This window comes from Saccopteryx bilineata, chromosome 8, assembly GCF_036850765.1.
Source record: "Saccopteryx bilineata isolate mSacBil1 chromosome 8, mSacBil1_pri_phased_curated, whole genome shotgun sequence".
Classification (NCBI taxonomy): Eukaryota; Metazoa; Chordata; class Mammalia; order Chiroptera; family Emballonuridae; genus Saccopteryx; species Saccopteryx bilineata.
Genome location: NC_089497.1, coordinates 26,670,836 through 26,686,604, shown reverse-complemented (window position 1 = coordinate 26,686,604; position 15,769 = coordinate 26,670,836). Strand labels below are relative to the sequence as shown.

Below are 15,769 nucleotides of genomic sequence, written 5' to 3'. Positions count from 1 at the left end.
ATGTATTTATAGCCATACTTGTAACTTTTCTCACTTGAACAAATTAATGAAATTCATTCTTTCTTTGGAGAATTCCTGTGAACTCAAGATCATAAATTCTAATATTTTTCCTCTTTTATACACCGATATTCACTAGGTCTCAAATGGGTAATTCACATCATAATTTTTAAAAGTATAAAATGGTATAATGTCTCCCTTCTCTTCTTCATTCCATCCCCTCTAAATAGCTAGCAAAACACTAATAACGGACATATTCTGTACTCTCATTTTTTATATGCAAATAAAAGCATACTGTACACAAAGATTTGCATCTTGCTTTTTCTTAATTTAATGCATCTTGGAAATATTTCTTTATCAGTACATAAAAAGGTTTCTCATACTTTTTGACAGCTGTGTAATAATATTCCATTATATGGATGTACCATGATTTATCAATTAGTTCACTAATGATGAGACTTGACTTTTCACCTTTTGATTATTAAACGTTGCAATGACTAAACTTGTATAGGCAACTTTGATCCCATTTGCAAATTGTGTATGTCTGATGGAAGTCCTACAGGTAAATGCTGAGTCAAAGCACGCGAATGTATACTGTCAGAACTTGTCAAATTTCCCTTCAAAGTGGTATGTCAATTTACACTCCCACCAGCAGTGCATATGAGTCTCTACATCAAACTCGTTGTGCCTATCAATTAGGTGAAATAGGGCATCTTGGTCTAGTTTCAGACTGTGTATCTGTTGGAGATTGACCCTTTCTGCATTTAAATATAAATCTATAAGTTGTATAAGTATTTATATATATATTTTATTTTCCAACTCTTAAGTTGCCGAGACTAGAAATTCTTTACTGTAAAGAGCACTGACCTGGTGATCTGGGCAGACATCCAGCTGCAGGCCATTGTCCTTTATTTCCATTCAAAACCATTTCCTAAAGCCGGACTCTTTTTTTACGGGCCTTCCCAAGTTAAGCAGAGGAAGCTGTCACATAATGTAGGCTTTGCATTTAGGAAGAAGGATTGACTCCTGATTCTCTCACAGATGCTGAGAGAATCTGATTAGCCATTGGACTTCTCCAATAAATTTTACAGATAAATTATGTATCTGTAAAATGGAGTAAAGATGCTCATCCCACGAGGTTGCTCTGAGGGTTAAGTAAACATAAATAGCCCGACCTGTGGTGGAGCAGTGGAAAGTGTCAACCTGAAACACTGAGGTCGCTGGTTTGAAACCCTGGGCATGCCTGGTCAAGGCACATATGGGAGTTGATGCTTTCTGTTCACCCCCCTCCCACTTCTCTCTAAAATAAATAAATCAAGTCTTAAAAAAATAAAAGTCAAGCAATGCTATTGCCCTGGCTGGGTAGCTCAGTTGGTTAGAGCATTGTCCGGATTCACAGAGGTTGCCAGTTCGATCCCTGGCCATGGCACATACAGGAACAGATCTATGTTCCTGTCTCTCTCTCCCCTCTTCCTCTCTTGCTAAAAATCAATCAATAAATTAAAAAAAAAAAAAAACATATATCAAGGGGTGGGGAAAGTAGGTTTTACAGTTCTTTGTATAAAAAATAGTACTTAATTATTAAATAATACAAGAATAAACTCTGTGTTCCATGTACTCACAACTATAAACCTACTTTTGTCCATCCCTGTATTTATAAAGCCCATGCACAGGGCTTGGGTCTGGGTAGGGCTTCAACCAAGGGTAGTTTAGCTTTTGTCATCACTGATCTGGTCAGGCAAAAAACCACCTGACTAAGCAAAGTTACTTGACTGCTTTGGGATACTTCCAGTTAAATACTCCTAGGGATTGAATACTGAGGGATAGTTCTGCTGGAATTGTACCATTACCTGGCCATGCACTACTGCCAACCAAACATATATTAAGAATAAGGTATTTCTGGTCGCAAACTTCATTTTGTTTCTCTATCAACCAGCAGCTATTTTGTGTAAGCATCTCCACTCAGGCCTTGAGATGGTTGGCTCAGTGGTAGAGTGTCAGCCCGGTGTGTGGATATCCTGGGTTCGAGTCCAGGTCAGGGCACACAGGGGAAGTGACCATTTGCTTCTCCGTTCCCTTCCTCCCCCTTCTCTCTCTCTTGCTCTCTCTTCTCTTCCCGCAGCCATAGCTCAATTGATTTGAGCACATCAGCCCTGGGTGCTGAGGATGGCTCCGTGGAACCTCTACCTCAGGTGCTCAGAATAGCTTGTGGCGAGCATGGCCCCATATGGGGGTTCCCAGGTGGATCCTGGTCTGGGCACCTGCAGGAGTCGGTCTCTCTGTATCCCCTCCTCTCACTTGAAAAAGAAGAAAAAAATTTAAAAAAATAAAAAAGGATCTCCACTCGCTTGGAGTGTTGATTCCCGAAAGGCTGTGCCTTTCTGCTTCCATCTCCACGATGTGCTCAGCCTGCAGAGTCAAAGAGGAGCAGGAGGGACACAGGGAAAGCCTTCCGCTCACCTGCCGGCACAGTTACTACCACACTGCCCCTCTGCACCGGCTTGGCAAAGAGTGCAAATCAAACCACGCTCAGAGAAAAGGTAATAATGTGAGAAGATTTTCTGAAAGTCCAATTAGAGTTCTCATATATAATAATATCTGAAAGTCATGAAAACACTGTGTTCTGAAACAAACAAGTCACACACCCCAAAAACATGTCAGGCATAATGAGCTCATCTTAAGAGATACACATATTTATCCCCTCCATTAATTATGACCTCTTTGAGGACACTTTTAGCCATTTATTCCTCTTTATCGCCCCACTGCTTAGCACTGTACCTGACACAGAGCAACCACTCAAATTAATGGACTGAAAAGACTCAAAATAAATGACTTCTTAGAAGTTTTATTTCATGCTGATCCTCTTTTCAGGAGAGAGCCCGGATTATCTTCCTGAGTTTAAATTTACATCAACCAGCCCTGGCCGGTTGGCTCAGTGGTAGAGCATCGGCCTGGCGTGCATGAGTCCCGGGTTCGATTCCCGGGGCAAGGGCACACAGGAGAAGCGCCCATCTGCTTCTCCACCCCTCCCCCTCTCCTTCCTCTCTGTCTCTCTCTTCCCCTCCTGCAGCCAAGGCTCCATTGGAGCAAAGATGGCCCGGGCGCTGGGGATGGCTCTGTGGCCTCTGCCCCAGGAGCTAGAATGGCTCTGATTGCAAAGAGCAACGCCCCGGATGGGCAGAGCATCGCCCCCTGGTGGGCGTGCCGGGTGGATCCCGGTCGGGCGCATGCGGGAGTCTGTCTGTCTCCCCATTTCCAGCTTCGGAAAAGAAAAAAAAAAAAGATTTAAATTTACATCAACCTGTGTTTTCTTGCTACCAAAGTTGAATTCGCATTTCTGGTCTATCTGGGCTTCAGTGTAGTTCATCAGAACTCTGCTTAGGAAATAGTTTACCTTGAAGGAGTGTTATTTTCCTCTTCACAAAATTGGATATTACCTTTTTAATGAAAAAAAAAGAAAACCCCCCCAAAATGTTATCATTGTTTCAATACAGTTAGAAGTTCTGATTACATAAATTGATTGCAGACCAATCTGAAGTTCACATGCAACTCTCTCTAACACATTAAGCAAACAATTGAGTTAGTGTTCAAGGAAAGGCCTCAGCAAGAAACAGAATGCTCCAATGAGCCACCTGGCACATGCCCTGTTAAACCCAAAAGAAAAGATATTTCACTTGAGGGGAAAACACTCCAGTTTCAGCACTCGACAACAGTCTACATTTCCACCCTGCTGCCAAGGGTCGGCTCTGTGCTTTCCATTAACTGGGGAGCTTAAGATTCTCAGAAAACCACTCCGCTGAGGACTTCCGGAACTCCCCCGCCGCCAGGTGTGAGCTGCTGATGTGACCCTTCAACACCACATAGGTACCTCCTATTCATCTACACTAGTTATTAATTAGTTTCTCTAACGCTTTCCAACTGATGACAAGAGTCACCATAAAAATTCGGAGAACAAAGCTCCCTTTCCTCGTATCACTGAAGCTGTGGTTAACACCGTTTGGTACCTGAACTCGAAGGCCAACAAGTCTCATGCATCAGGGACACTACTGACAATTTTTATGAGAATATCTCCTACACAACAAGCCATTAGCATCTTGCTTCACTCATTTAACACCTGTAGCTCTGGTAACGAGCAAAAATACTCGGAACTGTATATTGAGAAGCAAACACTGTCTCGAGACATGTAAGATCCTCCATGTTTCTAGATGCTCAGGGATGCGGAGTGTACTACCCGTAGCTGAGAACCACTAATAAGTGCTTTAATGTTCCATCAACAAACAGATTCACTGTTTGGCTGATCTAGGTCAAGGAGACACCAACGTGGATATGACACAGCCCCTGTCTTTGAGTCTAGTGATGCTGTCTTACCTTCTTTCTACCAATAATACTATATTCAGACACTCAAAGGTACAGCCCCAAAGAAAATATCCGAAATGGGCCACAATGCCGCCTATCCTTGAGCAAAGTAAAGAAAGGTCCAATTGACTGAGACAGTAATGTATTCCGAAGGACTGTGCAGGGTGGTGGGCAGGGCAGTGTGACAAAAAGAACAACAAGAGCCAGAGCTTCAGAGTCAGTTCCAGAAACCTATGTTCAAATCTGAACCTCACTCCTGAGCCTTATTTCTCTCACCATTTGGGGTAAATCATTCTGCACAGGGAGTGGTACCCCTCCCACCCACCTAGGTGGTGGTTTGGCTTATTCTAGTGACAGGAGAATGAATGTCACTGGCAGTTAGGGGCAGGCTCACAGATGCCAAATGTCTTGCCAAGGTCAGAGAGTCCAGTTCAACAAAGAATAGTTCTACCCAACATGCCAACAGCATCCACCGCTAAGAACTCTCCTGCCTGACCTGTGGTGGCGCAGCGGATCAAGAATTGATCTGGAACACTGAGGTTGCTGGTTCGAAACCCTGCGCTTGCCTGGTCAAGGCACATATGGGAGTTGATGCTTCCTGCTCCTCCCGCCTTCTCTCTCTCTTTCTCCCTCCCCTCTCCAAAGGGAATAAAATCTTAAAAAACAAAAAAACAACTCTCCTGGCCTCAGTTTCCTTAATTATTCGAACAGTGGTAAGCAAAGCAACCTTCCAGGCTGAGGGTGCAGTTTAAACGAGTTGTAAATAAAAGTCCAGTCCAGAAAGTGCACCATCAGCCTTGTTCTCACCTTCCCATCCCCCATGCACATTACAAACATTGTAGAGTTCATTCCAAACTGGTCTGTCATGGGTGGTACAGCAAAGAAACAAGAGCCGAGCAATTGTGTTCTCAAAGTGGGAGAAATCAGAAGGCAGGTATCCTCCAAATTTCACATTTTAGCAGTATCCGTTTAACAGGCCTCTACAGAAATCCTCTAAACCAGGGGTCTCAAACTCAACTCAGCATGTGGGCCGCAGAGTAAGATCACAGCCGTTTGGCGGGCCGCACTAGGTCTACAAAAGGCAACTGTTACGCAACACTTTTCTCACTGCAGTTGAAAACAAAAAAAAATCAGTACAACAAGCACAATCGTACATGCAGTTTACTCAGTGTCACAAAACGACCAGAAACTGTAGTTCGCATCACAACTGCTGTTAACTAAGCTAATATCTAGCTAGGATGCTAGAGAAATGAAAAATACAAGTAGGCCCCTAGGCTTACTTAATTTTATCCAAAATATTTTGAACTTCGTGGATTAGTCTGCGGGCCGCACAAAATTGTTCGGCAGGCCGCGAGTTTGAGACCCCTGCTCTAAACTTTAAATGGAGATCCAAGCATTCTGTCAGACACCTTTACAATCCAGCTTGGATCTAACTTCCCTACCGCCTCCTTCACGCTGTCACTTAACAGATCATAACCACTTGCAGGTGTTTGCTCGGCCTAGAAGACCTGTTCCCAATTTATCTCAATCTTCCTGACTAAATTCTCTACCTATAGAAACACCACTAATTCCTTGAAGGCCCTATTAAAACGGACTCCATCACAAAGTTCTCTGTGGTCTCATCACTTTTTTTGTGTGTGTGACAGAGAGAGAGACATAGAGAGGCAGAGACAAATAGGGACAGACAGACAGGAAGCGAGAGAGATGAGAAGCATCAATTCTTAGTTGCAGCACCTTAGTTGTTCATTGATTGCTTTCTCTCATATGTGCCTTGACCGGGGGTGAGGGTGGGGGTGCGGGGGCTATAGCAGACTGAGTGACCCCTTGCTCAAGCCACCGACCTTGGGCTCAAGCTGGTGAGGCTTGCTCAAACCAGATGAGCCTGCACTCAAGCTGGCAACCTTGGGGTTTTGAACCTGGGTCCTCCAGGTCCCAGTCCGACGTTCTATCCACTGCTCCACTGCCTCTTTAGGCTCCCTTATCACTTCTAATGATTCTGTTCCTGTGAGCCATCAACTGGGCTAAACATTATAGCAGTGACTCTCAAACTGGGAGCCACAGAACTCAGACTTCTCGAGTTCCCTGTGAAACTTCAACTGCACTTTTCATTCCTATGCCGGGTGGGCAAAAGTAGGTTTACAGTTGTAAAGACAGAGTTTGTTCTTGTATTATTTATTAATTATTGTATTATTTTTCTATATATCTTACAACTGTAAGCCTATTTTTGCCAACCCCTGTATAATCTAAAATAAATGAATACAAGCACATTTTGGATCTGGTCAACCGGCCAAGATGTGACCGCTGACAAGCAATTAGAGTACTCATACCTGAATTTGCATAAACAACAGTGCTGATGCTAACGGGCTTTTTCGATTGTTGAAGGTTCATGAGACTAGACCAGCAGCAAACCCAATACACAATGATGTGTTCTCCACACGATGCCCAAATAACTTATAGCACACCATAAAAGCTTGACATCCTCACCACACCAAGCACTGCAAGTCTGCTGAATCTTCTACATCTAAAATCACCAGGACAGAGGCTAAACCTGGCTCCCATTAGAACGAAAAGTTTTTACTGCCTCTAAGAGAAACAGCCAAAATACCCTTTCATTTTGAAGTAAGATTACAGTGACAAATCGCAATTCTGTTTCCAATCTTGTTAACACCAGGGTGTTGTGTTACTAGGACATTTGGTACCACTAAGCACTTCCATTTGTTTCATTCAACTTTCAATGAAGGCTTTGTTTGTGTTTCTATCCTTGAAAAGAAAGATTTCAGCTCATTTAAAAAGGTAAAAACATCCACACAAAAAAGATGATCTGCTACTCCCATAACATCTGGCAAAGCTGAAAAAAAGCTGAGGGCAAAATTAGTGCTCCTATAAGCACAATTAAAATGTTCATTATCAAAAAGCCACACTCTGTGCCTATCTGGAGATAATGAGAAGTGATACATAGACAAGAGACTAGTTGGAAAGTGGTTAGTTAGCTCCAGAGAAGAGATTAGATTTGAGAAGTGCCTAAAAGCAAAAATAGGGCAGAAAGGCAGGCAGGGTTTCAAGGCAATTCTGATATGAACCTGAAACTGGCCTATTCCTGAAATTGGCCTATTCCCTTCTAACACCAGTCAAGTTTCCAACTTCAGTAGTCTATTTGAGATTTTTTTAAAATACTGCGTCCTTATTATCCAAGATTGTTAGTGTTGTCACAGTGATCACAGGCACCAGCGCTGTCTGCCCACACCCACAGATTTGACATTCTGGTTGAGCCCTGTCAGACTTCAAAACTATTTTTAACTACTGTGTAACTTCAAATTTTAAATTCTCCATTAAGTCAGGGTAATAAGAGCTGAAGCTTCCCAGGAGATGTCTACCAATTTAGTAGGAGCTTTCTTGGAAACACGTGGGACTTTATTTAAAAAATGGTCATAATGCAAAGGTCCCACAAGTAGGGAAACTGAGGAACACATAACCGACTAGGGTCAAATCACAAAAATAATACTAATGGAACCAGCTAAGTCACGGTTACAGTTCTGTTTCCTATCCGGTTTTCCTTGAAGCCCTCAGTAAATCTTTAAAATCTGCAGTAAACATAGCTTTCTTTAGTCCGTCCTTCTAATCCGCATGGGTTCCTCTCTTCTGGTGCAATTTGGTGGAGAGAGAGTTGAAGCGTCTCTTCCCACCAAGTTTAAAACGGGAAGTTGTATTTACCCTAACCACTCTTCCTCCTTCGGGACGGATGACAAGACTCAGGAAAGGGTTTCTGTTTGTTTGTATGTTTGTTTTTAACGAGACAATGTCAAAAAACAAAACCACCAGAAACGATGTTTACAGTAGGTGGTGTAAGGAGACGAGATTACAGAGGAGGGACACGTTTTCATTGCTGAAACCAAGGCAGTTGGAGTACTGGTTTCTGGAATCCATTTGGGAAGAGAAATGTTTCCGAAGAGAGACGGGAAAGAAGGAAAGAAAGAAGGGCGGCATCATTTAAACATTCAGGCAATGCTAAAGAAACCTAGCAAGGTTTTTGTATTTTGATGCACTCTTGGGAACTCAGTATCACAACTGTTTTTTAAAAAATCGTTTTTGAGGACATTTAAATAAACCGGCAAAACAACAGCTGCGGGGGCGGCGCTGCGAAGCTTGCCGTCCCGCACGGCAGCGGAGCTGGGATCGCGCCCTCGACCCGGCCGACGGCTCGGCCCGCGCGCGCTGTTCCCCATGACCACCGGCGGGCCGCCGGGGACGCCTGCTGCCCCGGACCTGGCCGGCGGAGGCGAGCGTGGAACGGGAACCGAACCGGCGGGAGGAGGGAAGCGGGGAAGCGGCACGGGGTGGGGAGGAGGGGCGGACGCCCCAACTTCACCCACATCTGACCGGCCCGGGGGAGGAGGTGCGGCCGGGAACCGGCGAGGAGGCAGCCCCAGCAATGGAGGAAGGACGGGAAGTGGCGAGCCCCGCGCGCCCGGCCCGACGGCGGCTGGCAGCGGGCGGGCGGGCCAGGAGCCCGGGCCGCCACCCCCGCCCCGACGCCCCGCGGCTCCCACCTGGCGGCGCCCCGGACCGGCGCGGGCGGGTGGCCTGGGCCCGGCCTCTCCTCCTCTTCCTCTTCCTTGTCCCGGGACGGGCTGCGGGGAGCGAAGAAGCGGGAGAAGCTGTGCCAGGGGGCGCCGCCCCTCCTGCGGCCGCCGGACATCTCTCCGGGCCCGGGCTGTCGGCGGGAACGGGCGAGGCGCTGCCCTGCGTCCGGAGCCCCGGCCGGCGCCGCGGGACCCGGCGAGGACTAGAGCGACTGGGCGCGGAACACCGCGCTGGCGCGCTCCATCCCGGGCAGGAGCGGTGCGGGCGCGAGGCGCTGCCGGCGCGGCTCAGCCGCTCCTCCTCCCGCCCCCGCCGGCCGGCCCGGCCCGCCCCGCCCCGGGGAGGAGCCAGCGTCCGCCGGCGGGGGGAGGCCCCGGCCTGAAACCTGGATCTTCGAACTCCGTGCCACCCGCCACCGCTCCTGGCTCCGGCTCCGGCTCCGGCTCCCGGCACCGACAAGTTTAAGCTGCAGCCTAATTGGCTTCTGCGTTTAATTTGGACTTTCTATTACTGATTTCTTTTCTATCCCCCAGTCACCGCACGGAAATTTCAGACTTCTGAAAGAGGTTTATGAGCTAAAATTGGTGAAAGCACCTGGCGAACTGCAGTACCGCGGTGACCTGGGTGTCGGCAGCTAACGAACAGCTACTCCCGCGTCCACCAGGCCCGCAAAAGATGGGGCTACCCCAGCGCCCAGCCCCAAAAGTGCGGGAGGCGCCTGTCTCGGTCTCTCAACAACCCGTTTTTTCATGGGCTGGCTTACTTTACGTGTGGAGTAACTTTTCCGAATCCAGATGTGCTTTAAATTTATTATATTCCGTGTTTCATATTACGCGAACCCTCTTGCAGAAACGACATGATCAAAAACAAGTATGACTCATCCTTGTAAGTGCTGAAAAAGTACAGGCTTTTTTAATCTTCATGAAATATAAGTACAAAAAGCTGTGCATAATTAATGTATACAACTTTTGAGAGTTTGGAGATAAATGTACAACCACTTAAACCATCATCACAATCTATGCTATAAACCTGTCCATTACTTCAAAAAGTTTCCTCCCGCCCTCTTATTTTTTTTTCTTTTATTAATTTTTAGAGAGGATAGAGAGAGAAAGAGAGAGAGAGAGAAGGGGGAGGGAGGAGCAGGAAGCATCAACTCCCATATGTGCCTTGACCAGGCAAGCCCAGGGTTTTGAACCGGCGACCTCAGCGTTCCACATCGACGCCTTATCCGCTGCGCCACCACAGGTCAGGCCCGCCCTCTTATTTTTTTAATTGACTTTTTCAGAGAGGGGGAGAGATTTGTTGTTCCACTATTATTAGGTCTATGCAGTGATTTGTCAAAACCAGATTATTTTTTCAGTCCTAAAATTTCATTTAGTTTCTTTTTATATTTTCTATATTTCTGCTGAAAATTTTTACATTTTTATATATTGTAAGCACGTTTTCTTTTACTGCATCGAGCTGAGTTATAACTGCCTTGAAGTTCTCATCTGATTGTTTCATTAGGGTCATTGTACTGTTGGCTTCCATTATCTTTTCCCTTGCAAATGGGTAATTCTGGCCAGTTGGCTCAGTGGTAGAGCCTCTGCCCTGCCTGTGGATGTCCCCGTTGGATTCCGGGTCAGGGCACACAAGAGAAGTGACCATCTGCTTCTCCACCCCTCTCCTTCCCCCTTCTCTCTCTCTCTCTCTGTCTTTTCCTCCGGCAGCCATGGCTCCATTAGTTCCAGCACATCCTCAGGTGCTAAGGCTGGCTGGGTGGCACCTCCCACCTCAGGTGCTAAAAATAGCTCAATTCAGAGCATGGCCCTGATGGGTAGAGCATGGGCCCCACAAGGGGGTTGCTGGGTGAATCCTGGTGGTGGGGGGGGCATGCAGAAGTCTGTCTCTCTATCTTCCCTCCTCGCACATGAAAAAAAGAAGAAAAAGAAAATGGGTGACAGTTTTCTGATTTTTCATGTGCCCTGACCGGGGATGAAATCACAACCTTGGGGTTTCAGACCAGCTCTAACCAACGGAGCTAACGGGTCAGGGCCCCGCCCTCTTGTTTATGGCTATTACATTTTGTGATAACATTTCATATAAGACCTGCCCTTTTAGCGTATCTTAAGTCTACATACAGTGTTGTTAACTGTAGGCACTCCGCAGTGCAGTGGGACTCAAGGACTTGCCTAACTGAAACTTGGTAGCCTTTGACTAATACCTCCCTGACCCCTCTTTTCCCAGGCAGCCATTTTTAACTGTGCTGCATTTCTTTTACCTTAGATTGTCAAATCAAAAAAAAAAAAAATGACAACAGCCTTGAAGAGGTCAGTACCCCTTACTAAGCAGTCAGGTATTGCGTGTTTTAACAATTCCTGCAGCACACCAGTGTGCAGTGGCTTACCAGTTGAAAATTGCTGCCCCAGCTCCTGGTGAGCAACTCTTTGCTTTTATGAATTGAACTATTTTAGATTTACAAATATATGCTATCATGTAGTATTTGTTCTTCTGTGTCTGATTTATTTCACTAATGCAGTGGTATGGATTTTCTTAGTTTCTTTACACCCTAGCAACTAGTAGAAAACATTGTGGCCCATTCACCCCAGGTATTTTGTATCGGTTTGTTTGCTTTAAAGCTGAACTATCTCTGAAAGGGTGTGGAAGTCAGAGAAATGATAGGGCATGCATGTTCATGAACAATCTGATATAAAATTCCTGTTAAGATACCAATGACATATTTCATAGAAAGAACTAGAACAAATACTCCAAATATTTATATGGAACCACAAAAGACCCTAAATAGCCACAGCAATCTTAAGAAAGAAGAACTACCTGGTATCAAACTATACTTTAAGGCCATAGTAATCAAAACAGCATGGTACTAGCATAAAAATAGACCTATAGATCAATGGAACAAAATAGAGAGCCATGAAATAAACCCACATCTATAAAGTCAATTAATATTGATATTATAAAAGAGGCAAAAACATACAATGAAGTTAAGACTGTCTTTTCAATAACTGGTGTTGGGAAAATTGGACAGACATATGCAAAAAAATGAAACTGGACCACCACCTTTTTACACAAGAATACATACACACGAATAAACTCACAGTGGATTGAAGTCTTATCTACGTGTTAGACTCAAAACTGTAAAAATCAGTTCTGGTTGGTTGGCTCAGTGGTAGTGTCAGCCTGGCATTTGGACATCCTGGGTTTGATTGCTGGTCCAGCAACACAGGAGAACCGACCATCTGCTTCTCCACCCCTCCCCCTCTCCCTTCTCTCTCTTCCTCCCCTGTAGCCATAACTTGATTGAAGCAAGCTGGCTTCCAGCACTGAGGATGGCTCTGAGGTCTCGCTTCAGGCACTAAAATAGCTCAGTTGCGCAACAGAGCAACAGCAGAAACGGTAGTGGGGCAGAGCATCGCCCCCTAGTGGTTATGCCGGGTGGATCCCAGTGGGGGCACATGCAGAAGTCTGTCTCTCTGCCTCCCGACTTCTCACTTAAGAAAAAAACCCATAAAAATCCTAGAAGAAAACACAGGCAGTAAAATCTCTGACATTTCTCATAGCAGTATTTTTTTCCTGATATAGCATCTTGGGCAAGGAAAACAAAATAAAAAATAAACAAATGGGACTACATCAAACTAAAAAGTTTTTGCACAGTGTTGGAAAAACAGCTGTGTTAGTTTGCTTGCTTGCACTTTGCCTGATTAGTCTATGTAAGGTGGATTGCCTTCAGGGTGGATTGCAGATTGCCTGCTTACCACAATGAGGGGTCATTTTTGCTTTGAGTGGCTTTCCCCTGCCTGTTTGCTCACCTGCCATTGTGAGACTCTATTATAAGGGAATGGCCCAACACTTTCTGGCTATACAGTTTCTCTACTGTCTGCCCAAATCCAATGGGGACCTGCCTGGCCTCGGCCACTGGTATTATACAAAGCAAAGGAAACCATCAGCAAAATGAGAAGATAACCCACTGAATGAGAGAACATTTTCACCAATACATCTGATAAGGGCTTAATATCCCAAATTTATAAGTAACTTATACAACTCAACTACAACAAAAACAACCCAGTTAAGAAGAGCCTGAATAAACACTGCTCCAAAGAGGACATTCAGCCTGACCAGGCGGTGGCACAGTGGATAGAGCGTCGGACTGGGATGCAGAGGACTCAGGTTCGAGACCCCGAGGTTGCTAACTTGAGCGCGGGCTCATCTGGTTTGAGCAAGGCTCACCAGCTTGGACCCAAGGTCGCTGATTCAAGCAAGGGGTTACTTGGTCTGCTGAAGGCCCGCAGTCAAGGCACATATGAGAAAGCAATCAATGAACAACTAAGGTGTCGCAACGAAAAACTGATGATCAATGCTTCTCATCTCTCTCCGTTCCTGTCTGTCTGTCCCTATCTATCCCTCTCTCTGACTCTCTCTCTGTTAAAAAAAAGAAAAAAAGGCCCATTTACCAGGAAGCCTAGAGAAAAGGAAAGCAAAGAAGACTATGAAGCACTCTGTTCCCTCCAGTTAGAAGGCCCAGAGAATAATTTATCTCCCCACATTAATGTTAAATAGTTACCAGATGTGTCTCTCATTGTACTGTGACCACAGCAGGCCTACCCCTCATGCCCAGGCGGGGGGGGGGTGTTGGTAGTGTCAATATAAATAGTAAAAATAACGCTAATGATCATCCATCTAGAATCCCTTCTGGTAACGGATAGTATGTAACCATATAAGATAATGGGAACGTTATTAGAGGCCCCTCAACAAACATTTGGGCCAAAATAGACCCATAATATATTTTTTTCCCTCAAAAATAACTAATTCATGAAAGAAGCAATGAGTATCTAATGTCCCCTCTGTGACAGAACACAGCACTTGAATGAATACTTGGTGCCCTGCCTCCATTCAGGGAAACTTTGTCTATGAAAAATTAGCTTAAAGCCACAAAACAGTGACTCCTAAATTTCTGTTTATTTACTTTTCTAATATTTATCAGTTCTTAGATGTTGTACATCCTTCTATTGTGAACTCATAATAACATTCCTAAATGTTAAGTTCTAAGACTGCATTAAGAAGTTGTGAGGATCTTAGAGATGCCGATTTAGCAGTTGTCCCCATTCACTCAGTTGTTCAGAAGACATTTAGTGACGCCAACAGAGTCAACAGCAGAGTCGCTGTGAAACGGACAAAGTTGAAGCCTCCAGGCCCTTCCCAGCACAGTCTTTTGCAATGTGGAGTCAGGAATGTGATCACGTGTACGTGTTTGTGAACTTTACAGAAGTAGATGTTTCAACTGCAGTTGGCTAAGACCGCAATCTCTCTCTACCAGGATTTCCCTTCTATCACTCTGTTCCTAGTCAGTGGTTGTTGTTGTTGTTGTTGTTTTTACAGGGACAGAGAGAGAGTCAGCGAGACGGACAGATAGGGACAGACAGACAGGAATGGAGAGAGATGAGAAGGATCGATCATCAGTTTTTCGTTGCGACACCTTAGTTGTTCATTGATTGCTTTCTCATAGGTGCCTTGATTGTGGGCCTTCAGCAGACCGAGTAACCCCTTGCTCAAGCCAGTGACCTTGGGTCCAAGCTGGTGAGCCTTTTTCCTCAAACCAGATGAGCCCGCGCTCAAGCTGGCGACCTCGGGGTCTCAAACCTGGGTTCTCCGCATCCCAGTCCTATGCTGTATCCACTGCGCCACCACCTGGTCAGGCTAGTCAGTGGGTATTGGAGTTACTGGAGTCATTTTGGGATCTGCTGGGGATTTTGAGCTGGGAGTGCATTTAGTTTGGATGTGGAGAGATCTATTTATGTGATTGCAAACTGCCCCAAAGTTACTGCATGAATTCCAGTTTATCCCCTGTGCAACTCACCAAGCATTCCAACCAGGATGGAGGACCAGAGGTCCTATTCAAGATGTAAACATATCCTAAGGCATCCCACTCTGAACTAGGTGGGTGGTCGAGGCAAAACAAGATTTGAAATGTACAATAGCCAAAGGTGACTTGTGGAAAAATTATTCCGGGCATCAAAAGACAAAACTGAAAAAGGCAGAATGACTTTTAATTGATGTAATTCATAGAAATAACAGGTTTAATAATGCAGTGTATAGTGTTTGTAACTGTAAATGTACCCAAATTTTTAATAAAAATCATGTAAAAGAGAATTTATCAGAATTCTTGTTTGTAGGCACAAACCCGCAGCAGTACCACAGTGAGTGTGAGCTTATAGTATTACATGTTTACATAGCCCTTCTATCAATAACAAATACGCTCAACAAACTTGAGGAAAGACTGAATTCTTTTCATTATGTTTAGAAAGTGGTATTTAAAAATCATCATCATGTGAAAGGCTACCAAAGTGGATAGTACCAACAATAGAAGAAAAAAAGTATTACTGTAGACAGGTACGCTAGGCAGTTACTGGGAAAATATATTGTTTTTCATACTTCTGATATATGTACTATTAGTAAACTTTTTAAAATGGAAAATTTGCATGATTTCTTTTTTATTCACTTTTGCATCTAATTTTTATTTATTTTTATTATTATTATTATTTTATTTATTCACTTTAGGGAGGGGAGAGAGAGAGAGAGAGTGAGGGGGAGAGAGAGAGAGAGAGAGAGAGAAGGGGGAGGAGCAGGAAGCATCAACTCCCATATGTGCCTTGACCAAGCAAGCCCAGGGTTTTGAACCGGTGACCTCAGCGTTCCAGGTTGACACTTTATCTACTGCACCACCACAGGTCAGGCCTAATTTTTATTTTTTATTTTGTCATTTTTCTTTAAAGAAGGTCCCCCCCACAAGCTATAAAAATCTTCAGATACCACCAAACTTAGACCTGTATGTGAGTGCCAA

The 15,769-nt window shown here is 44.8% G+C and overlaps 2 protein-coding genes across 2 annotated transcripts in view; both read right to left on the bottom strand.

Moving 5' to 3' along the window:
* The window catches only part of CRYBG3 (crystallin beta-gamma domain containing 3), a 131,360-nt gene extending 122,121 nt beyond the window's left edge, over positions 1-9,239 (bottom strand). The window contains exon 1 of the mRNA XM_066241610.1: positions 8,901-9,239. Coding sequence (XP_066097707.1) covers positions 8,901-9,049 — 149 coding nt within the window. The 5' untranslated portion in view covers positions 9,050-9,239. The remainder of the gene's footprint in view (positions 1-8,900) is intronic.
* Positions 9,137-15,769, bottom strand: part of LOC136311648 (endogenous retrovirus group K member 113 Env polyprotein-like) — a 284,697-nt gene continuing 278,064 nt past the window's right edge. The window contains exon 3 of the mRNA XM_066240795.1: positions 9,137-9,400. Within this exon, the coding sequence (XP_066096892.1) occupies positions 9,137-9,400 (264 nt within the window). The remainder of the gene's footprint in view (positions 9,401-15,769) is intronic.